The 24,634-nt window shown below is 49.8% G+C and overlaps 1 protein-coding gene across 1 annotated transcript; it reads left to right on the forward strand.

Annotated features, from left to right (window-relative positions):
- Nucleotides 1-1,442: 1,442 nt before the first annotated feature.
- Nucleotides 1,443-22,119, forward strand: LOC149358126 (uncharacterized). The gene is made up of 4 exons (XM_089576733.1): nucleotides 1,443-1,627; nucleotides 19,695-20,379; nucleotides 20,809-21,011; nucleotides 21,297-22,119. Exons 1-4 carry the CDS (start codon nucleotides 1,443-1,445, stop codon nucleotides 21,778-21,780), a joined length of 1,557 nt encoding a protein of 518 aa, XP_089432859.1. The 3' UTR covers nucleotides 21,781-22,119.
- Nucleotides 22,120-24,634: the final 2,515 nt, after the last annotated feature.

The following is a 24,634-nucleotide window of genomic DNA, read 5'->3' on the forward strand; positions in this document are numbered from 1 at the left end:
ATCTGGACCCACCAGATATTTGACGCGCGTCGTCGGACGCTGCCGGAAGCGGCCAGCAGGGACAGCCAATCATGGCTCACTGGCGTGTCGACACTTCCGTCTTCCTCGCCGGCTTCCCACGTATTCTTCGCCGGCTTCGGACGGGGCGTGTAGCAGCACCCCACCGCTGCCACCAGTTATAACTCGTGTAGCAGCATCCCACCGCTGCCACCAGTTATCATAAGTCGGGTAGCATGACCAGTTGTAGCGACTCCCTGGGGGCTCGTCCGGGATGAGGGAAGACTGAAGCTTTGAAGTTTGGGGAAACGAAAAACAAGCGGTTTTAATGCACTTTTTACGACACTTATTTACATAATGAAGAAAAGAGCAAAGAATCAAAAATTCAAGAGTTCATGACGTCGAGCGACTGGATGAGCCTTTTACCCAAGGCCCAGAGCGTCCGTTCTCCCTTAGGGCGCTGGTTAAATATCCCAAGGCACCCCTTTCACCAGGTGGCAATTCGACACGACGCACAGATCGGCACTGCACAGCAATCGAAGGCACCTGCGGCAGAGTCCACGCGTGGGAACTGGCGAGGAGGAAACGCGTCCGCAACTCCTTTGCACTGCGGTGCAACATCACTGCAAGCAGCACGTGTTTATCGAACACAGGTGTGGCGTAGGCATGCTGGCGCCGCGGCCGCAGCTGCGCCGGCTTCTTCCGATTCGTTCCGGTTCCACTCCGACGTGGTGAATCCCTTCTTCCCCTGTCTTCTGTCCATCGTCGGTCGCTTCTTGCGGGGATCAAAGGGAAGGTCGTTCACGCCGAGCCGAGTGTGGGAAGAGCTTCATCGGCCACTTCCTAGCCAGTCATCCTTCTCGGTGGGGTCATCGTGGGGTCAAACGACCTTTCGAAATTTCCGCTGTTTAATCCGCCACCGTGATCATTGCGGGTCTCAAGATGAGTCGTGACACCGCATAGTGTTACGAATGGGAATCCCACCCTGTCTCACTGTTGGGACTGAAGCATCTCAGCCTGCAGCCACTGTTGCGCAGCGATGAAACGGTCGAGGCGACGGTGAGTGAACGAAACGTTCATGTACAGTATGTATACAAGGGCTTTACATAATCGGCACTAGGGCAGAGAGCACAACGGGCTAGCACAAAGGAGCAGGGTGATGCCCCGGCAGAGCGTCTCTCTGGCGTGATGTCTCGTCTGCTACCCGTCTGCTGCTCCGGCTCGTTGTTATTGTTAGAGGCTGTAGAGAATAGGAAAGAGGAAAGGGCACGGGCTTGTGACTGGTATGGATACCACCACCACTGCCTGCATGCCGATAGAAGAGAGGAGGAGTAAGAAAAGATAGAAAGAAGTAGGGGAGCGATATAGTGAAGGCGCGCAGAGAAGAGCCGCCACGCCTGCTGTAGGCTTCAGCCGTTGAAGAGCCTGTGCCCCTGCCCTCCATGATGGTCTGGGGACAAGGGGGCCTCATGTGCAAGGTGGCCAACGGGAAGAACCTTGGGCTGGTGGTGCCTGGACGACTAGAGGTAGACGTCCAGTACCGTCTCCTCCAAGTAGGCGTGGAGACCATCCATGGCGCGACGGGTGTTGTGGCCGGCAGGAAAGAGCAGGTCTTGTGTGGTCTGGGCTGGTAAGCCCAGCGCCCGGTAACAGGTGATGAGCTTGGCGCGGCTCCGTTTTTATAGCCTCCGGTGACGGTTGCTGCAGCCAGCCGTTTGAACCGTCCAGTCAGGTCACGCCACTGGCCGCTGTTTCAATTGAACGAATGGACGAGAGGAGCTCGGCCGTTGAAAGTTTCCAGCCTAGAAAGGGCGGCCGGCGAAGCGTCGGTTGTCTCTCGAGCCGACGCCAGCGAGAAGAGGGGGAAGGGATGCGCTGGGCGAGCCAGGATGAATCATGCTGCCAGCCCCGACGTGTCCGAGAGCCCGGGCTTCCTTTGCGCAATGGCGGGCGCACGGCGCTGGTTTTCACGGAGGCCTCACGGAGAGTTTTTGTATATGCTGTATATGCTACCAGAGGTAGCAAAGTTGCGCGTATGTCCGCCATCTTGCCTGTCAAGCAACCGAGGTTATGCGGCGAAGCCGCACTTCGTTTCTGCAGGCGACATGCCTAGCGCTTCACCGATCGACAGTGGGCGCTTTTCCGATGTTTGTAAACCACTTTTTCGCTTGATCGCAAACAAAGAGCATCGAAATAGCTGATTGCGTAACACAATCAAAAAATATAGTCAAGAAAAAGCGCTGCTCTTTCTAGCGCGCGGCTCGAGCGGCGGCGGCAGCCGATTCCCACAGTCGCCTTCCCTGAACTGTTTCCCTGATAACTTAAGGTGGCGGTTCCACTGCCGCCATCTTGCGAGTAGTTCATATTCTGCCACCAGGCTACGACACTGATCCATCACTGAGAAAGTGTCTACCCGTCTTGCCCCCAGCGACCCGAGACTGGTTTTGGTTGAGATGTTGAGATACGTGTCCGGTCCTTTCTTGACCCGTGCACCTGTGCTGCGTGAGGGTTCTTTTGTTGCTGCGCCTGCCTTCAGAGGATTACAAACGAACCATGGCAAGCCCGGCTGCTAGTCCTCGTCGTGCGTGGGGGGAGGTGTTGGCTGGGGTGGTTCCGCATGCTTCTTTCTCTGCCTGTCCCTTGCCAAAGCCAAAGAGAGTGGGGCGAGCCGGGGCAAAGAGGGTACCGTCTTTGTCCAAACGGCGTCAGAGGTGAGGTGATCCTTGTTCGGGATAAGGATGCCAGCACGGGAACAGAGGACCGTTTTCTTCTCTCTCTTGTTTAGCCTTAGCTAAATAGCCGCAGAAAGCTGTACCGTCGATGTTACTATCTGGAGGGCCTCCTTTGAGGGAATGTGCCGTTTCGTTCTTGAGTTTTACGCGACTACAGACTTTCCTGTTTTCAATGTCGTGACATATATTAGTGGGAGCAAAGAAAAAGAAAAAAATAATGCTGCCCAGCCCGCATCGCAAAAGGCACAACGTCGACACAGTGGAAACTTGGGAGAGTTAGTGATAACTGTCGACATAATTGCACAGAGCAAATTAGTAAGTAAGCGAAAAGAGGAAGCGGACGCCAAAAATAAGGAAGGTGTGAAATAAAGAAAATTAATTATGTTTATGTCCCATGTATATATTTCTAGCGTTTTTTTTTTTTTTTTCAATGAACCTTATAGTTGAAATCGGTGCCTTTCTTGTGTCCTTCCTTCTGCCCTCGTCTTTTGCGCGTTCAATCACTTCGTCACTGTTGATGCATAGTAATATTAGTAGTAGTCGGAACACTCCTGGTCTAGAGTGTAACCTGCTAACTATAGCGCTGAAAAAAAAATATTTTTTTATCAAATGATATTGCATCTATGATAAGAAAACTATAACAAAGACAGCTATACAATTTAGTCAACGCTCAGCGTATGCCTGTCCAACCTTATAAACTATGGTTGGTAAAGAAAAAGGCAGAGAGAAGTGGGCAATTGTCAATTTCTGTTTACCCTTGAGATGAATCGACATTGCGCAAGAGACGTGAAATTGCTATTCAGAGGGTTAGCACCGCAGGGTGTCGGAATGTGTTTACCTCAGAAGCAAATATTCGTCGTACATGCGGCGGCACCTTGCAACCAATTCCGATCAACTTCGACGGAATTTTGCCAAGGCTCACTAAAATGCAGTATACAGATGCATACCATTCACGAGGCGGACTCGAGACTTTTTTATAGACATTGTACGAAGAAGAACGGGGGGGGGGGGGGGGGGGGGCGAGGTGTGCAGGAATGCTGCCAGAAAAAAGGGGTCGGCTACAAAGCGATAGTTCTGTAGGCACTTAGGGCGACCCCCTCCCCTCTCTCGTTTGGACCCTCAACTGCGTGCTCTTATTCATTTTAGACGTACGTCTTTCTTGTATCCAGTTCGCATCATTAGGTTGCTTATTCCCTCCAGAATTTTCCATCGCGTGTTGAAATGTATATATTTCTAACCTTGCGTCGATTTGCCTCGATTTGGTTGGGTCAAAGATTGAAAAAGTGCGCCCGCGTATGTGTGTGTGTATGCGTGCGTGTCCACGCGCGCGTACCTGGAAACTGTAGGAACAGCTGCTATTTTCACACCGTCTATTGTCAGGAAACTATAGCCTCGTTTACATGAACCCGACTTCGGCGGGTCGAGCCAGGAGATCGAGTTGAGCAAGGTCAGCCCAACTTGACTGCATGTTTACATGAACTCGATTTTAGCGAGTCGCGACCGGTTCAACAGCAGCGGCACCAAGCGTCGAACGGCGCAGCGGGAAAGGGCAGTGGCAGCCGGGAAGATTGCGGCGTGCACGGCTGCCTCGCAGGCGCTACGGCGCAAGCGAATAACAGGTTCGCATTTATCACCCCTCCTTCCACTAACCCTACTCAGACCGGTTTACGTGCTGTCTGCTGTTGGGGTCGAGTGAGTCAACCCACCCCCTGCAGCGGAGTTGACTGGACTCGCTCCCTCGACTCCCGGACCCGACTCGTTTACATGAACCCAGTAACCGGTTTTCAGCTCAAATCCTCCACTCAACCCGTCATGTAAACACCGCTTATAACGTGCTTGTAATCATTTCCCGAGAATTCCTTTTCCTGCGGCGCTAGTCTACCCCGCCTGCAGGAGGGGCGCGCAGCAAGGGGAGGGGGCGGTCCTTTGTGCCAGTTCCCGAAAAGGGGACTTCACAGCACTATAGTCGGTTACAACAAAAGAACGAAGCGGCACACGCAACTCAGACGGAGCTCTCCAGCCAATCACGTCGATTTGTGTGGCTGTGCAAGTCTGCGAAAGAGAACGAAGGAGTCGGCGCTTTGTCCCCGTGTCGCCGACGGTGGATGTCCTTTGTTCGGGATAAGGCTAAAAGAATAATAACGCAAAAAGAAAGGAAGAGATTTTGCTGCCCCGGCATCCGCCATCGTCTCTAGGAGCACCTGAGCAGGAGCAGGGGAAAAGACAGGGAGAAAGGCGAAGGTACTAGTAGGTGTGGTGCCCCCGTTAATTGTCTCAGCTGCACTGGCCACTAAAGGGGGAGGGGGGGAGAGGGCTGGGCTGCTCACCTTTCGCATAGATCCGCGCGAGAGCGCCTTTTTCGCAAAAGCGCTGAATGCTACAGGTGGGGTCATATTCGGCAACAGACGGTCGTGGCAGCTTCAGTCTCCACTGCTGTCGCGGCGCACCTGTGGTGACCGAACAGAAAACTGTTCGGTCGACGCGCTTGGCTGGGCGGTCTCCTTTGATGGGCATGTGCTGCTTCGTTCTTGAGTTGTACCCGACTTATATACCACATGCATTCATTTCAGCGGTGGAACATGGCGCCCTCTGAACCACGGCATTCGTTTGAAAGAAGTGCGAGTCTAGTTCAGGAAAACTGCACCTGCTCCATGGTTAGTGCTGAAATAGTGCAGCTGCAGCCGCCATGGAAGCAGATGATGGTTTGCGGGTTGTGATAAACGGCGGACTCAAGTAACTTTCACTCGTCGACAAGCTAGAACGCTGCTCGAGTTCTCCAAAGAAACGGATCGAGGCTGGTTCATGGCAACATGTTATTGTGATGTGCGGTTTGCACATTTCTTCATGAGATACGAGAGGTTGGCTGCCGCTGATGTAGGCTGTAAACAGCTGGCTCCAATTCATTGGCATCGCAAAGGCTAGCGACGACCAGGCCTGCACTCGACCATCCGTTTTGGAAGCAGACAGTGCCAAACTGCGCTCAAAGTGCCGGAACTAGCGGTACACACCCGCCGCACCGCCGCTGCCGCAGAACTTTGCCGAACTGGTGCATTGAGTGCAGGCGAATCGAGCGCTCTCCAACTTCCCCTCCACAGCGCTAGCCGGAACAACGAACAACCGGCAGCACGAAGCGAAAGCCTGTCTCTTCCCTTTCCTGTCGCTTTAGCAATGCCAAAGCTGTCCTCGAAAAATAATACGACGCCCAGAATGCGTTTCGTAGCGTCAGGTGAAAAAAATTGGCAGTGGCTTAGCTCTGCTATGCCTGGATATACGTAGCGTCAAGTGATCCGGTGTTTCGGCCGCACGTTTCGCCTTGGCTGCTCGACGGCAAACTGCCAGGCGACAACCTCGGGATCGGAAGAATTTACATTTTCCAGTCTTCTGCGCCGTTTGGCAGCGGCTCGACTCTCGTTAGCTTACCAGAGCTTACATGTTGAGCGCGACCGTCATTTCTCCGCGCACCCTCCTCGCGCATGCGCAGTAGCGCGCGGCGCAACTGTCGTAAACACGAGGTCACGCGTCGGAGAGGAGCGCACGCCGGCGGCGCCGGCAGCGAGGAGCTCGCACCGGCGGACCTTCGCCTCTCGTGACGTCACGCGGTTCTCGCGCTGCGCATAACAGGCGGCGCACACTCGCGCAAAACTCGGCTCTGACCCGCGTAGTGTGGCTTTACTAGCTTTACGCTACAAAACAATCCAGCAAAGCAATATGGCGGAAATCTGCTTGGAAGTTCGACACACACTACATAGGGCAAAATCGAGGGAAACGTGCGAACATCGTAGAGGTATCGTTCCCTCTCGTGAACACCTCCTGATTGTAAATGTTTAGCAGCGCCACACTCGTTATTTTTTTGAACTGTGATTATTTAGTACACGTGCATGTGTGTAGATGGCGCTACTTACTAAATTTATCTACATTTATCGCATGTCGCTGCGTTATTGCTATTGTTTGTATTCTGTGGACTTTGTTCTTGGCAATTGTTACAAGTTGATTAAAGGAATGAGAGACCGACATTTTAAGAGTATATTTGCCAGAAAAAAAGAAGCCGCGGAACGTTTCAAGAGCTTGTGTCCTTCATGAGGAGAACAAAAAAGGTAGCTAAAATCAACTAGACATTGCGCATTCCCCAAAAGCCGTAGAGTAAAGGCGATGCTTAGCCGCGTAGAGCGAAGTATTAAGTTTCTTCACGCAAAATCTCAAAACTGCCACGCGCTGGTTACCTGAACAATTTTGCATTCCGTTTTTAACTATTTCGAAAAAACGCTAATTTTGATCAGGAATAACTTTTAAACTAAACAAGGCAGACGAATGAAATTTTCAGAATGGAAGGGCGATTAAACGATCTCAAAATGTACAAAAAGGCGCCGCAATGCAATGCATATCCCAAAAGTTATTGCAGATTACATTGTTCTGTTTTCCATGCTTTTCAAACATGTGTGGCTAATAAACTAATCCATACACGTACTTCTAAATGCTTAACTATGTTGATTAGCATCCGATCTCAAAGTATCTCGAAAGATATTTCTCTAGGTGCAAGATGTTTTTCACAATTTTGCATTTCCTGAGACAAGTTGAGCTCAACTGCCAGTTTTCATCTTTGCGTTTTCTTTTACAGTTGAAACAAATTTGCAGCTACCGTTAAACAAAATGCATCTTTTGAAAGCAGAGAAAAGTAGCTTTTCGGAGATATCTGAACCATATTTATGAAGCGAACGAGCGAGGTACAGTCGACGTACAAATATCACCAAAAATGGTTCCCGCTCACCGTCAGAGTGGGACCGCCACCTTAAAGGGGCCCAGAAACACAATCTTAGTTAACTGTTTTGCCTGTTGATTGCATACAGTGAGTTATAACGGTGCTATTAGCGTCGGTAACACCGCGTATATTCCGTTTTTTAATATTTTAATGTCCCCCCAAAAACAACTTCATGGCTCTGATGGTGTCGCCACACAGTGGCGGGTTTTTAGCAGCGGATATGACACCACCTTGCGCGAGCTTGATGACCGGACAAACAGTAAATATACTCCAAATTGTGTGAATAAATAGAGAAACATTTTGTCACCTGTCTGCGTTTTATATTATATCAACAAAGACAATTTGTTTGTCTTAGATAAAAGCCCTGCAAGGCAAGTAAAATAAAAATACACCACCAGGGGCGCTCTGGCATGGAAACAACGCTGCCAGTCTCACAGAGAGCAGGCAACCATGGAGTACAAACTTCCGCGACGTGCTCTGGCTGGCTGTTTTGATTGGTTGCGCCACGTGCCGTCATTGTGAGAGCGAAATAGGAGTGGGAAGCCCCGCCAAAATCGAGTTGAGGGCAGCGTTTTGTTTGCTTGTATTTTGAAATTTCTTCACTGAATAACTCCCGTTCCTGTGCATCGATTCCTGTAATTCTTTTTAAGTCAGCATCTGTGTGACATAAAGAACCCACCTGAAGTATAGCCGGTATTCCCCCAGGCAGTGTTTCGCAGCCCCTTTAAAGGGACTATGCAGTAAATTACTTGATATTACGTAAAGCAGACGAGAGATAGGCATTCCATCACTCGTCACCCCAGCGCAAGAATTGTTGAGCTAGCATCAATGACAACGAAGTTGTCGTTGTTGTTCACCTCATAGAATGGCGCATACCCACACGGGGGGATCGGCCAAGGAGAGGGGTGCATAGACGATTAAAAATTACGCTCCTCCTCTTCCCCTTCCACTCATACACGCGGGGCACCATAAAAAAATACAGAAAACAACTCTGGGACTGGGCCCCGCCCATGAATACGTCATTCGCTGACGTTCGGTTTGCGACTTCCGGTTGTCGCACCCAGCGGCGCGCGTCGGAATTCTTTGCTTGTCACTGCGACAAAGGCACTGCGAGTGGCTCCCGAACTCCCGACAGAAAGAAGCGGCAGAGGTAAACTGAAACCATAGGCGCGCAGGCAATTAGAAGGCAATGCCCTGGCTCGCGCTTGCCCGAGGGGGTCGCGCGGCGGCACGAGTAGACGATTTTCACCGCTACCGGAAGTGTTAGTTTAGGTTGGTTTATGGGGTTTAACGTCCCAAAGCGACTGAGGCTATGAGAGACGCCGTAGTGAAGGGCTCCGGAAATTTCGACCACCTGGGGTTCTTTACCGTGCACTGACATCGCAGAGTACACGGGCCTCTAGAATTTCTCCTCCAAAGAAATTCAACCGCCGCGGCCGGGATCGAACCCGCGTCTTTTGGGTCTCTACTGGAAGTGTGCCCGTGACGTCGTGGCTGCCGTGACTACAGCAAATGACAGCGTGTGGTGGCCTGCCGACGTCACGGGACTGACGTCTATTTTCACGATTTTAGTTTCAAAATCGGTCACTACGAAGACACCAATCAGCCCACGAATTTTAAAAAACACGGTTTTTAAAAATTCATAATAAATTGGCAGCTCAGGTCCGAAGGCTCATACCTGGTGTGAACGCTTCTTAGCATCATTTCTAAGCACTGAAAACATTTACAAGCGACTTATAATTCGCTGCATAGTCCCTTTAAAGGCACCGAGTGTCGAAATTTAATCTGGTTAGTTGCAAATATTGCGGGGAAAAATATCGTTTGGTCCAGCGCAGAGTGTACGGCTCGAGCTACAGCGCAGAGTGTAGCTTCTTTGAGGTGTGCACCTGTCCCCGGTCGAAGGGTTACCAAATTGGTGGAACCGCGGACGCACGACGGAGGCTCGGTGGCTCCAGAGCGCTCCTTCCGTCACCGTCTTGCCTTCCTACTACAGATATCTTTCCAGCGCGCAGCTTTGTGCAGTGTTCAGTTGAATGCCTGCAGTCGTCATTTTTGTGGCCAGTGGACGTTTTTTTTTTTTTGTGCCTTCTCGTTTCCCTACGTGTGAGTCATTCGCTCTGCTCATATCTTACTGTGAGGACGCAGGTGTACGGTGGCTGATCGGTACGCGATGCGGCACCAATGGATCGTTTGAGCTTTGGGTGCTCAGAAGAGGCACCTTGTTAAGCTGGAGTTGCCATTGAGCGCTTGACCCTTCAGCGACAACTTTCTTCTTTTTTTTTATATAAAGAACCTCAAGGGGTTGTCTCCGAGGCATGCGTGTGTCCTCTCCTCAGTCTTCGATTAGCTTACGGAAACTTTATTTTCCTTTCCCTAACCATCGATTGGTGAGAAGAGTAGCCTGATTTATTATTGGTTGCTGTCCCCGCCAAGGGCGGAGACAGAGGGCTTAAATCTAAGCGCTCTTGGTTAAGCCGGAGCTGATTTCGTCTAATCAACGGTTCAGTCATGCTGTAAATAGTTTTCTCCTTGGTCGTTTCTTCTTGTTTATTTATGTGTAAATAAATAGTTAAACTTCTTTACCTGCCGTCGAGTAATGTCAATGTTTGCGAGCCTGAACCATCAATCCATCAAGAAACCCGATTTCACCATCAACAAGTGTTTCCTCACGTCGCCACGTGAAGGGGAAACTCAACAGGTAGACTCAGTATTCTAAAATGCAGCATTAGTTCATCTTTGCGGCAACATTTAATCGCCGGACCTGCGTTCCAACCGGACGGTACTTGGTCGCAGGCCATCTGCGGCTAGACCGACGGCCCTTCCCAGTCGCAGACCGACAGAATTCGCAGCGTCGCAGGCGAGAATCGCATGCATGTGAAACCAACGTTACTAGATTACTTTTTCAGTTTGCAAACTCCCACGCCAAGGATGTCGCCCTTGCCTGTGCCGCCGAGCGGGGGTGCTCTCGTCGCTGTTTGACCGGCTTCTCGATACAGTATGCGCGGCAGCGAAGACTACATCGAAGCGTTTTTGTGCCAGCCGTTTCTTTGTTGGATTAAACTGCGCTGCAAGTTGATCGCTGCTCCTCTGTGTCCTTGCCAGATTTATATAAGTGCGTTTCGAGCGACGCAGCTCGTGCGGCGTTGGCTCCGGCTGCAGAAGCGGGACAGCGTCGGTGCACCCGAGCTATGCGTCCGTGAGTCGGTGCGGCCGAGCTGTCGACCTGTCTGCTCCCAAACCAAGGCAAGGTAAGCGTTCTACGTAATGTGCGACCGAAATTCACACCAGTGGCGGTCCCAGAGACTGGTTTTAGGGGGGGCGGACGGACTTCCTTATACCAAAAAATAAAATAAGAAATAGGAAATAACAAAAATATGTAAATAAATAAATAAAAAATAGAAACAACGATTATTCAATTCACATTTTATTTGTACAACAATTTTTGTGTGCTTTGTTGCTGAAAAATAAATGGCGAACGATGTAGACGTTATACCATAAGTCATGCTTTGATTATTAACAGTCACGTGAGCAATATTCATTTCGATACCGGGGGAATAGAGGTCGACGGCTGAGATATCCCGCCACGGCGAGTGCAGGAAGGTCAAAGCTCATGAGCTGGGTTAGCGGCGTTCATAACTCAGTCCTGGGAAGGGGATTTGTTCCGCCCTTGGTACTGTTAGCGGACACTCAGTGGATGTTTAAAAACTAATTTTGTCGCCTGCTATTAAATTGCATTGGGCTAAAATGAAGGTATGCGTTGAATTGATGGGTTTTCATCGTACTTAATAAAGGGATTGCTGAAAACTTTTTGCGGTATATGCTTCACGTAGCATATCTAGATTTGAAACTTCCGCAAAATAAACGCCAGGGATCGAAAGCAACAGTGGCCACAAGACTTTATTCACATATTTACAAATTATATACATATTTACAAATGGCAAAGCTTTTTCCGTTTGTGCGCCAGCCCACTCGATTCTATTTTAAGCAGGGTGTCGAACCGGTATTTTTTCGGGTTCGGTTCGGGTTCACGCCTTTCGAGTTCAGTTCCGGGTTCGGCTCCAGAGGGCCATTCCGTTCCGGTTCGAACCGGTTCAAACGGGTTCAAACGGGTTCAGGACAAAAAAATAGAAAGCAGATGGGTTTCAGTGATATGCGTTTTCTCTTTTCTTGCACATCGTTATACAAAATAAAAAATGCAAAGATTTGTTTACGAGAACACAAAACTGGGCTAGTTGGTTACGCTAGTTGCTTAGGCAGCGCAGTAAACAGGACAAACGGAAGTCTCGAGACGACACAGACGCTGACTAACAACTGGTTATATTACATTCTCGGAAAAGTGTATGAAGGCGCAGGACTCAGTGAACAATCCAAAAAACAGAAGAACAAAGATTAAAACTAAAAAAACGTACTACGCATGCACATCGCAGTCGAGTCATGACATCTTTTTCAATGAAGTTCGAAGACTATATTCCATAGAGACGGCACTGCCCTATCTCCTGGACCTTTTAGCGGCCTTAGTATTTTTGGCTGTTGTAAGAAGAATCCACTTGCAACGAACACCAGGTATAACGAATAGAACCTGCGGGACCGTCAGGTTCGCTATAAGTGGGCTTGACTTAGTTTTAATCGGCCACAAAAACCTTTTTCACCCTTCAGACATGGACCTTACATGTTAGGACGTACCTTCGCGCCAAAGGGGCGTTTGTGCCGTGGTCAGTGCATTTCTACCTGTGCGAGCAGCGAGAAACAATTTCAGCAATAAAATGATATTTTTGTCATGATGCTGCATTCTTTTGGGACATACTTAAGCTGTCTCTTAAAAAACCCATTGGCATCATACATTTCATTATAACACTTAAGTCTGCGATGAAAAACTCTGGAATTCCGTGCGAACTCTTCGTGTTCATAGGACGCAGAACCGCCGCGTTCCACGAGGTCACTGTTCAGGCAACAGTGCACTTTAACGCAGGAAATAATCATCTTGGGAGATATGAACGCTCACTTGGAATACTTTGACGGAGCTACAGATACAACGGGGAAGATGTTAGGAGAATTCTGCGATGCCCATGATCTAGTAATGGTTAATACGGAAATAAAATGCGACGGGAAAGTAACATGGGTAAGAAAGAATTCGCACTCAACTATTGCCTAATGTCACACAAACTGTATGACAGGTTAGGGGACATGAAAATTGATGAAGAAGGTATGAAAAGCCTGGGAAGCGACCACAGAAGAATCAAAATTACATTTGGTAGCGCAATACCAGCGGTAGGAACTCAAGGGAGGGAAAGCAAACATAACCTCACTGATGCACAACTGCAGGAAGTGTCTGGACACATTGAAGACATAGTGTCCAGGCAGCCGGATAGGGAGTGGACATATGATGCCCTCGTGGGGGTTTTTCACGGGGAGTTAGAGAAGGCCCAAAGAAAAAAAGGAAGAAGAAAGGGAAGACACACGCCAAAAAGCTGGTGGGACAGGGAAGTGAAGGCAGCCATAGCGAGACGACAGAAGGCATCCAGGGAACACAGAGTTGCAAAGAAAAGGGGGGCCCCACCAGACGAAATGGATGCAAAATGGAATGAATACCTTGAGAGCAAAAGGGAGGCAGCGACATTGGTTCAAGCCAAAATAGGAAAGGCAGGAGTCCAATGGATGATGGAGGTAAATAAGAAAGATAGGAATGCTGCAAAGAGGTTTTGGGAGCACATAAGGCTACAAGGGAAGAGAACAGAGGGCATCCAACACACTCTGACCACACAGGATGGAGAAAGGGTAGAGGGAGAGGAAGCACAAGAATTTATCAGACAAACAATTGAAGCAGCATTTGCAGAGCCTGTGGCGGATGGTCAGGGGAGAGCAGGGACAACAATGGGGCAGGGGAGGAAGGGCCTAGGGAGAGAACAGCAGGGGACTGGGACAGAATAGAAGGCAAGGTTCCCATCGGAACAGCGACAGGACCAGACGGCATACCTATGAGATTAATTACCATACTAGGCAAAGAAAGCAAACTGAGATTACGACAGATCATTGAAAAAGTAGTAGAGGGAGCAGACGTTCCAAAAGACTGGAAAGTGAGCAGGATGAGACTAATATACAAAGGCAAGGGAAACAGGGACAACATTAAATCCTACCGACCAATTACGGTCACATCAGTTATTTACAGGCTAGCAATGCAGATGGTGAAAATGAGAAGGGAAGAATGGGCAGAGCGTGAGGAGATCTTGGGAGAGTTGCAGAACGGTTTCCGAAAGGACAGACGGTTGGAGGACAATCTATTTGTCATAACGCAGTGTATAGAGCTAGCTGAGGCAAGTCGGAGGCCTCTATGGATGGCATTTTTAGACATTAAGGGGGCATATGACAATGTGAATCAGGAAAAACTTTGGGACCAATTGAAGGGATATGGCGCTGATAGAAATCTGGTTGAATATCTACAACGTGTATATTCAGACAATGAGGTCGTAGTAACCTGGGAGGGAGAAACTACAAAACCAGCTAAAATTAAGAGAGGGCTAAGGCAGGGCTGCCCACTATCACCTCTACTTTTCATGTATATGTGAGCCAAATGGAAAAGAGGTTGGAAGAGTGTAGGGTAGGAGTTGACGTGAGTTATATGCAGGATGGTCAGAAGGTAAACCAAGTGTTGGCTGGACTAATGTATGCGGATGATATTGTTCTACTAGCAGACAAGCGAGATAGGCTGCAGGAACTAGCTAAAATCTGTGGTGAGGAGGGCAACAAGCTAGGACTCCAGTTCAGTAGAGAGAAGTCAGGGATAATGGTCTATAATGATGAGAAGGGAGACCCACTATAAATGCAAGACACTATGATAGACCATGTGAGAACTTATAAGTGTCTAGGTGTATGGCTAAGTGAAGGGAAAAATATCTGGAAGAGCATGAGAGGACTCTGAAAGATAAGGGAAAAAGGAATTCAGACATTATGAAGCATAGAGCACTATGGAAATATAATAGGTATGAGGTGGTTAGAGGGGTATGGAAGGGAATCATGGTACCGGTCCTCACATTTGGAAATGCAGTCCTGTGCATGAAATCAGAAGTACAGTCAGGGCTAGAGGTCAGACAAAGAAGTGTAGGAAGGCTAGCCTTGGGAGCCCATGGGAACACTCCGAATGAGGGAGTCCAGGGAGATATGAGTTGGGCGTCGTTCGAGGTTCGGGAGGCCATCAGCAAACTGAAATATGATCAGAGACTAACTCAAATGGAGGAAACAAGGTGGGCAAAAAAGGTGTACAAGTATCTGTACATGAAAAGCATTAACACAAAATGGACTAATAGAACCCGAAAGCTAAGAACGAAGTATTTACGGGTGAGGGATGGGACGCAACAAAAGACTAACGTGAAAGCGGAGGTAAAGGAGACGGAAAGAAAGATGTGGAAAGAAAGAATGCAGGAAAAATCGGCGCTAGGCATATATAGGGCACGAAAACAGGACATCAAAAAAGAGCGATTATTCGATAATTCGCGGGGCAGTTCACTGCTTTTTGAGGCTATGACAGGGACTCTGAGAACAAAAACGTATAGGTCCAAATTTGAAGAAGTGGGTATTTTGTGCTCTGCTTGTAAAACGGAAACGGAGACCATAGAACACTTGGTTCTGAGGTGCGCAGAACTCCGCCCAGCCCTCCCAGAGGGGGCAGCAACGACCATAGAGATAGCGCTGGGATTTACTGGGGAGGACGGGCGAGTGGATGGGAAAAGCGTGACATTGACGAAGGGGAGGTTGGAGGATTGGTGGCGGAAATCAAGGTAGGCGTGAATTTCGAGGGGAAAAGGATAAACAGATTAGATATTGTAAGAGCGAAAGGGAAAAGAAAATTAAATTAACAATGGGGGAAGTATAGGCTAGGTGGCAAAAGCTACCGCCCGGTACAAAGGGTAAAGCCATTATCATCCATCCATCCAGGAATATGCTGCGTAAGTTCAACCTCCTGACTGGTTCCCCTTTCATGGCGTGTGCACCGTCTGGAATTTTCACGTGCTGGCGGAGGCAAGGAGTTATGGTGGCATGAGGCCTTGTGCCGAGATCGCTGAATTCGAAGCGGTCAAGTAAGGCATGAGGAGGGTCAGAGAGGTTCCAAATATTCCATGCAACAACCATAAAAAGAAGCCTACAAGATAGCCGAATAGCCTAAAGCATCTGTAAACAGTTTTCTGTTGCGCCGCCATTAGTACGAATCTCGCTCGGAGTCAGAGGTAAAAGAGTATGGTTTCCCAAAAATAACCGCGCTGCGTGCGTGCAGCCTCCGTCCTTGATGCACACTTCGGTGGGCGCACATCAGGGCATTCACTGGTAAAAATGCTCCTTCAAAAACTTTCACCCATCTCACCACCCCCCCATCACCCACCTGTACCCGATATAGCCGAGGCAGATTGTTGTGAATGCTCAACGTATTCAATCGCCCAAGCGTTCTAAGAAAAAAAACACTAACAATCATTAGCCTGTCGCGTCACACACTAAGAACAGAAAATATGACTGAGAAAAGTAGATATAAGTCGCCTGGCAGAGAATTCAAGATCGAGCAGTGCGAGGACAGCGGATGGAGCTGCGCGCTGGCGACTGGCAGCAATTCTTAGGAGCAGAACGATTTCAGCGAATCGGCATAACGAAATCACTTCATCGTAGTTACATTACGTCGCAGTAGCATCTTTTTGGGCGTAATCACTATCGCATGCCAGCGAGCACATGTATTTCCGCATTTCCCTTTTGTGTAATCGGTACATCTCCACCGTTGAGAACCCGCCTTTCGTTGCTTATTTCCGTCGCGCGCAAACAAGAATATGCGGATTCTAAAAAAATAAAAAGAAGCTGCGCCAATTTATACATCCTTCTTTTGGTAATACTAGTAGCAATATCTCAGGATTAAATGTCGAGTAGACATTGGGGCTATATGACAGACGGTGTAATGGAGGGCTCGAGATTAACGGAGACCAGCTGGGGATTTTCGACGTGCGACAGAGCACGCTGGTTTCTGTATTTTTGGAATCAGCAGCCGAGCTCCACAGCCATTGAGCCATTTTTTTTTATTGCCCGACAGGCCCATCGTGAGGGGTTTTATTTAGAACTTGCTGTCTAAGACAGAGCGCCCACAAAAGTAAATATTGCACTACCCACTGCGGATGCTCAGTGGTTAGGGCGCTCGGTTACTTATTCGGTGTACCCGGGTTCGAACTCGGCCCCGGAGGCCACGTTTCGATGGAGGCGAAACGCAAAAGGCGCCGTGTGCTGCGCGATGTCAGTGCACGTTAAAGGGCAGCTGTGCCACTTTTTGAGAATTTCGCGATAGTCGAGGATTCAAATCTATATAGGCTGTAGGTAAAGCATGCTAAGTTTTTTGCACTACCATTTAAAATAGTGACTTAATCTACGATTATATTTTACACTTCTCCTCAAAGCAACAAGGAGTGCGGGGAAGTTCAGTGTGATGTCACGGAAGGTATGATTTCAAATTACTGCTGCCGTCAGCCACGCCATGCCGTGCCTCGTTGGACGGTTCCAAACAACGTTCGGCGGGCTTTGACTTCGGTTCCGTTGGTTTTTTTCCTTCAAAGCAGGCGTTTATGCGTTGGAAATGTACGGATATTTTCGATGACGTCATCATGCGTCCCCTACTTAGCGTTGTGCGCTGCGGAGAAGCTTGAAGGCCATCGCAATTTTAATTGGTGGTTACGTCACCGTTTCAAATGCTAGACCAATAGGACTTCGCATACTTTACCTGGAAGTTTCACACATTCGACCCTTTTAAGCTCGTCGGATCCCCTGCTGGTAGAAATTATTCCGGAGCCCATCCCTACTGCGCCTGTTTCTCTTTTTTCTTTCCCTCCCACCTTCCTCCCTCTCTTACGGCACGGTTCAGGTGTCCATGAAGAAGTGAGACATACTGCGCCATTTCCTTTCCACAGAAACCACCATCACAACATTGTTGGGTCCTCGCGCTAATATTTCGTCTATTTTTGGGAAATGACGCAAAGAAAAGGAAGGCATTCTCAATCGGTACTAAAATTACTATAGACACCCAGTTTTATTGCGTGTCTTCTCCTTTCAAATGACGCCATAGATAGAATAGAATACATGAATACATGAATCACCGTGTGGTATTCGCCTACTGCCACTGAATAATTTAGAAAATAATTTTTTCTCCCATGCTGTTTCGGCTTCATCAGGCGAATGATGGCTTTGACGTGAGTTCAACATTAGGTCACGTGAGGTACGGGAAAACTAATACAAACGCTGATACGTTGTTTCGACTCACTGTAGCACTTATATCAGCCGACTTCAAGACCTATAATTACTACGAACGACGTATCAGCAGTTATATTGCCGTTTTATAGCACCTCACGCGACCTAATTTCCACTACACGTCACAGCCATCGTTATGTTTGTGAAACCGAAACAGGGTCAAGAAGAAATTCAAACATAACTTATTTATTATGTGTTGGTGAATACCACGTGGTGGTCCATGTACACCTACGTCTAACACATTGTTTGAAAGAAGGAAGCACGCAGGCAAAAGTTTGGGCATGGATCCGGCTAGCGTAACTTAAAGATGGCCGCCAGTTTACTACCAATGTTGCCAGACTCCGTGCGTCCGAAAGTGTCGACGAGTTTGGCGACCACAGTGTTGCTGTCAGCGACTGCGCGGCGTCCACCCCCACTTCCTCCTAGCGCGCCCGCCTCACGGCCCCATTTCAGATAACGCGTTGGGCGCGCTCGCTCTCTCCGTCCCCTTCGAGCGCGCCCGACTCACGGCCGTGTCCGGCTGGCGTTGCATAATTCTAGAACGCTTCCGACCGCCTTGGGAGCTCAGAATTTCAGCTCAACTGCTCAGGAACGACTGAAATACTGCCTATTCGCGGCCGCTATAGACCCTTTGCAAATCCTTGCAGTTAGTCAGCCTCCGGTCTGGCAACCTGAGAGCGCCGCCATCGTGAAGGAGCGGCGTCCCGCGGCGTTGTGTTGCTCGCGTGTGTGTCTACGTGCATGTGTAGAGTTCGACAGCTGCCTGGCAGTCACTTGCACACCGTGCGCACGCTACAGCGTTTGAACGGCATGGCGAGCACTATGGCCCTGATAGTGATCCCGATCACAGGATGGGAAAATAATCTCGCGGTGCTTCCGCGCCTTACAGAGCAGAAGGTGCAGCTCTTTTATAGCAGCCGGTCGGGATCGGAGCGCTCACTCGGGCGAAGCTACAACTTTAGCATCGAGTCTTTCTTGCGTCCTTCGTCTCTGCAGACATGCAGTTCCAGTCAAAGGTATGTACTACGTCTGTACGGTTTGGAGCGCGGCGTACACATTTTTCGATCGTTGTCAATACGGAGCTTGCGAGAGTTGTGCGGGTCGCAGAACAAACCAGTTCGAACAGACACGCGCTTTGTGGTTTCTCCTGGATGGTTTCATACATGCCCTCGGCTAATTTCTTCGCCTCAAACTTAATAATGCTTGAGCTGAGCGAGTGGAAGATGCAGGGCGATCACACATTCGTAGGGGGAGCATTTACCTCTTGCGGCGTCGACATTCAGCAGTTAACTCGCCCCGATGGCGCAGTGATTAGGGCGCTCGAATGCTGATCCCGAGACTTAGTTTCGTTGAAGGCGAAATGCAAGGCGCCCGTGCACCGTGCTAACCCCACGTGGTCGAAATTAATCTGGAGTCCTCCACTACGGCGTCTCTCGTAGCCGATATCAATTTGGGACGTTAAGCCCCATGTACCATTTCGTTCCACAGTTAAAGGTGCCTGTTAAGTCCTTCCATCCCAAGTTCGATCAATGTTATCCATGCGGAAAATGTCATTCAGCCTGCATGCGGCTTCAGCACAGTTCAGCGCGCTTGTCCCATGTTAAAAAGAGCCCCCGGTGCTTTGCATACCTAGCAAGCTGCCAAAATCGTCCAACGTTCGAGCAAGGTAAACAACTTTTCAACCCCGCCGTATGGCCGGTACATTGTGGGGTTTAGTGCTTTTTTTTTTTGCGGTAACTCAGTGAACCGTGGCCCTGATATAAAAAAAAAAATAAGTGACACACCAGCTGACACTGGGTGTTTTCTACATTTCAGACAAAACGTGGGAGCCAAGCATTGCTAGCATGCAGCCACTTGATTAAACTACGTGAAATTTGGGGATGAAGTTGCACCACGTGAAATATGCAGTTTAATTGCTTAAATAAACTCTTTTTGTTCTTTTTCAGCAGCGGGCTTGTCTTCATAAAGGCTGCGTGTTATCGCAGCAAAAAGAAAAACAGCCCACCGTACACAGTCACTGCAGCCATCAACGACCAGGGCGACATAGTTCATGGGACGTGTGAATGCCCAGCTGGCAAACTGGCATGCAACCATCTCATGGCGATGCTGCGGACTGTCCAGCTACTGCAGTCAAAAGGCTTTTCGGAAGCACCCGATCACATTTCCTGTACAGACCTGCCCCAGCAGTGGAGGGTGCCTCGGAGAAGCACCATTCAGGGTGGCTCTGTTCAGGCTGTAGACTGGAGAAGTGTGCGAGAGGGAGGTGTTAGTGTTCCAAAACCTGCCACACCAAAGGAGCGCAGGTGGCACCCTCGCAATAAGCAGCAGCAAGATGCTGCAAAACAGCAGCTTGCCACTAGGCTGTTGGCACTGGCACCCGGGAACAAATTTGCAAAGGCGTTGCTTGCAACACCAGGGCAGCCTTTCAAAAAAACAAAATATGGCTTGGCCCCAGCGTCAGCACCATTGGCTTACCAGCAGCCGCTCCAGCCACATGGCTTTAAAAGTTATGTGGCAGGCATTTCATTTGCCGAGCTTCGTGACGCGCAACTTATACCTCCTCCAGAATTTTTTGCAGGTTGCAGTGCATGGACACCACCCGCACACCTAGAAGCAAATAAATTTCTGAAGGTAATTTCTGCGTTCAGCATTGTGAACAGTATATTATCAAAATTTATTCTTTCACTCTATGTCTTCACCATGTCAATTTCTGTTCACCTCTCCCACTTTTTTTTTTGTATGCAGAAATGGTTGTGCATATTTAGAACTCAGCATCCGCAAGAAATTTCTAAAGAAATTTTGAAGCAAAATATGCAAGTCTTGTGTTATAGGCACGTGAAACAGAATTTACAGAGGGAACTGTGGTAGCAGTTTCACTTGCAAATGATGTTCTAATTCATTTCCAGTGAAAGTGGGCACTAAAGAGCCACAGGACAAAAAGCTGCAAAAATGCTCTCAATCCCACACACATTTGCATCATTTCATGTGTTTCTGTGATACGTGATGTAAGCTGCAACAGACTGATTGCAGCTGTTATGTCCACTTTCATGCACCCTGCAGGAGGTGCGTACAACACATCAGGCATCAGTGGTGCTTGAGAAGAGCACACGGCAGCAGGCAAAGAGTGCTACATGGAAGAGGCAGCGAAGCCACCGGCTGACAGCATCAAATTTTGGTGTGGTGCTGAGCAGAAAAAACTGGACTTTGAAAGGTCTGAATGGCATAGCAAGCTCCAAAGACCTATCAAAGGTGCCGGCTATTAGGTATGCAAAAAACAAAACTTTTTTTGTAAACGAGTTTATTTCAATACCACACTTCTGTAATATGTGAATGAGTTGTGCAAGTAAAATTTGACTTGAAAGACACAATAGCTGTGACAACTAGAATTGGGTGTATGCAAGAGTACAGTGCTGTGCTTACTGCATGCCATGGAAGGGCTGAAATCCTAAAGGACTGATGGACCGAACATTTGCACCCTGCTTGAGACAACCGACCCTTCTGGAGACCATATTTTGTTATGCTCATGGCCAACTCTTTGTTGCATGCAGGTATGGAATTGCCAACGAGACCATGGCAGCAAACCGTTACGAGGATGTTATGAAGTCCATGGGGCACGATGTGACAACTAGCACTTGCGGCCTACTGGTGAATCCAGAGTTCCCATGGCTCGGTGCTTCACCGGACAGAATTGTATTTGATCCTGTCGAGTCGAGCCATGGGGTACTTGAAATCAAATGTCCCTATTCCTTGCGTGATGTCAAGGGGAACGAACTCACGGCACACAGCTTCTGCTCAGAAATGACATCCAGCGGCCCAATGCTCAAGAGAGAGCACATTTACTATGCTCAGATCATCGGCCAAATGGCCATACCTGGGCTAAGCTGGGGCGACTTTGTCGTTTACGGCAAAGACTTTATTCTTGTAGAAAGAATAAGGTTCGACCAGGTGGAGTGGGAGGGCATGAGGGAAATGCTGGACAGCTTTTACTTTGATACACTGATGCCCTATTTGGAGAGGAATTCACAAAGCTGAAGTGTTTCAAACCTCTGCAACATAAGTGGTGCTGTAAAGAAGAAGACGATCAGCGCCCGCAGTGGGAGCGCCAACGCCTAGCGCGAGACGAGAGCGCTGACTGTTCCAGCCTGGACGTGCGATTTCGCTGCTCCGCCTGGTCGTCCCGACCAAGCGTCTTTTTCCAGTAAAGCCCCTTACATCTTGGTGGAGGTCGCGGAGTTCCATCCTGGCTCGACGCAACCGTACCCTCGCTACCACCATGCCATCTGACACCACCCTGACCCAGCCCGTCGGCACTTCACCGATGCCCGTTGTTTGTCCTGGTACGCTCCGCCAGTGCGATGCTACCATCTTCAGCGGTATGAACGACAACGACGTCGAGGATTGGCTCTCCTCTTACGAAAGGGTGAGCGCCCATAACCGGTGGGACAACCCAGTGAAGCTAACCAACGTGATATTTTATCTCACCGGAGAAGCCAATCTCTGGTATAAGAACCACAAAGCGGAGTTTACCACCTGGTCCGCCTTCAAAGCCAGTTTCACAGATATCTTCGCCCGGCCGACTGCAAGCTTCGCGCCAAGCAGCGTCTTCGAGTTCGCGCCCAGCAGACTGGCGAAACGTTCACGAGCTATATCGAGGACGTCATCGACCTCTGCAAGCGTGTCGACGCGTCGATGACAGAGGAAGAGAAAATCAAGCATGTCCTCAAGGGCATCGAGGAGGACGCCTTTCACTTGCTTGTGGCTAAGAACCCCACCACCGTGAGCGCCGTATTCGACCTGTGCCAAGCCTACGACGAGCTCCGCCGCCTGCGTGTTTCCACTCGGTCACCCTCTGCACAGCCCGAGACGCTCGCTGGCCTTGTGTGTACCGAAGACAGCACCCTTTTGCTTCAGATCAAGCAATTTGTTCGTGAGGAGGTCGCTCGGCAGCTGTCGCTCCTTCCGTCCGTTCCGAGTTCACCATCTCATCTTGCGCCTATACTTCAGCAAGAAATACGGGAGCAAGTGTCTGAGGCCCTGCCATCTGGTTGTCCCCCACCTTCCGTTACTGCCCCTCTTACCTATGCCGAGGCCATCCAGCAACCTCGCCCTGCGTCGTTTGTGCCGTCTCGACCTGCACCGCGGCCGACCCCGTTCCCTCCTGCTACTCGGCCGCCACCCCAACGCTACCACCCTTGGCGGACGCCTGACAACCTTCCCATCTGCTACGCCTGCGGCATTCCGGGTCACGTGATGCGTCACTGCCGCCGGCGCTACCTTCTCCCTCCTGATACCTCCGACCCTCGCGCCTACACCTACGTCTCTCCCCAGCACTTTCAGCCTCCCTCCCCTCCTGACACCGTCCCCACTTCCGATGGCCCCTGGACTGTTCGCCACCGTTCCCCATCTCCCCGTCGTCGCTCGGTTTCTCCGATGCACCGTCGTCCTACTTCCCCACCGGAAAACTAGTCCCCGCAGTTCCGGAGGCAAGAGCTGCATGTTTGACGAAAAGTTCAAGACCTCGCCTATCTCCGTGCAATGTCATTGAAGTTTCTGTAGAGGGCACCGATGCTTTTGCCCTGGTTGATACTGGCGCTGCTGTATCCGTATTGAGTGAGAAACTGTGCCGCAAGTTGCGCAAAGTGACAACGCCGCTATTTGGACTTTCGCTGCAAGCCGCCAATTCGCACCTGATTAATTCGTTGGCCGCCTGTACTGCCAGGGTCACTATTAAGGACGCTCTGTACATCATTGAATTCATCGTTTTTTCCTCATGCTCTCATGACGTCATCTTAGGGTGGGACTTTCTTTCCCAACATCACGCCGTCATTGACTGCACTCGAGCCGAGGTCGAGTTTTTTCCCTTCCACGATGATCTGATTGGCCCGCCCCAAACAACGTGCGCGAAATTAACTGTGGTCGACAATATCGCGATACCGCCGTGTTCATCTGTGCTCATCTCTGTATCCTGCGCCTCTGCTTCCGACGGACCTGTAGTCTTCAGCCCGTCCGACACCTTTCTTGCTCGCACCGGTCTCCGCCTGCCCTCCGCTGTGCTCACAGTCGCAGCTGGCTGCAGTGAAATGCCCATCACAAACCTCTTCATGTGCCCTTTTGCTTTGCATCGCGGCCAATGCCTGGGCTTTGTACAGCCATTTGCTTCTCTACTCGTCTGCGACTACTCCGAGGACGAGTGCAGCGGTCTCCCAATGGATTCACTTACTCCTTGCGCCGCTCCGACTGATACTGCTCTCGTGGACGTCTTCGAAAGCTCTATCGACACTACCCTTACGCCAGCACAAAAGACCCAGCTTCTTGCCCTGCTGGCCCAGTTTCGTTCCTCCTTTGACCTCACTACCCACAGTTTGGGCCGTACATCGGCCGTAACCCACCGGATCGACACCGGCTCCCACTCGCCGTTGCGCTAACGCCCGTACCGTGTGTCACCGGCCGAACGCCATGTCATCGATGAACAGGTGAACGACATGCTGCAGCGTGGCGTTATACAACCCTCCCACAGTCCTTGGGCCTCCCCCGTAGTTCTTGTCACCAAGAAAGACGGCTCTATCCGCTTCTGCGTGGACTACCGGCGCCTCAACAAAATCACTCGCAAAGACGTCTATCCTCTCCCCCGAATAGATGACGCCCTGGACTGTCTGCAGGGCGCTGAATTCTTTTCATCTCTAGATCTACGCTCCGGATATTGGCAAGTCCCGATGGCCGACGATGACCGCGCCAAAACAGCCTTTGTGACGCCAGACGGGCTGTATGAATTCACCGTAATGCCGTTCGGATTATGTAATGCCCCCGCGACATTTGAGCGCATGATGGACACTATACTACGCGGCCTCAAATGGAAAACCTGTTTGTGCTATCTCGATGACATTGT

This window comes from Amblyomma mixtum, chromosome 3 (genome assembly GCF_055824585.1).
Source record: "Amblyomma mixtum isolate Tamu chromosome 3, ASM5582458v1, whole genome shotgun sequence".
NCBI classification, from domain to species: domain Eukaryota; kingdom Metazoa; phylum Arthropoda; class Arachnida; order Ixodida; family Ixodidae; genus Amblyomma; species Amblyomma mixtum.

Excerpts from the sequence above, each read along its gene's own strand:
- LOC149358126 (XM_089576733.1), top strand. The coding sequence starts at position 1,443 with ATGGTCTGGGGACAAGGGGGCCTCATGTGCAAGGTGGCCAACGGGAAG. Across the intron at positions 1,628-19,694 it reads GTCTTGTGTGGTCTGGGCTG|CAGCGGGCTTGTCTTCATAA; the intron begins GTAAGCCCAGCG and ends GTTCTTTTTCAG. Across the intron at positions 20,380-20,808 it reads AAGCAAATAAATTTCTGAAG|GAGGTGCGTACAACACATCA; the intron begins GTAATTTCTGCG and ends TGCACCCTGCAG.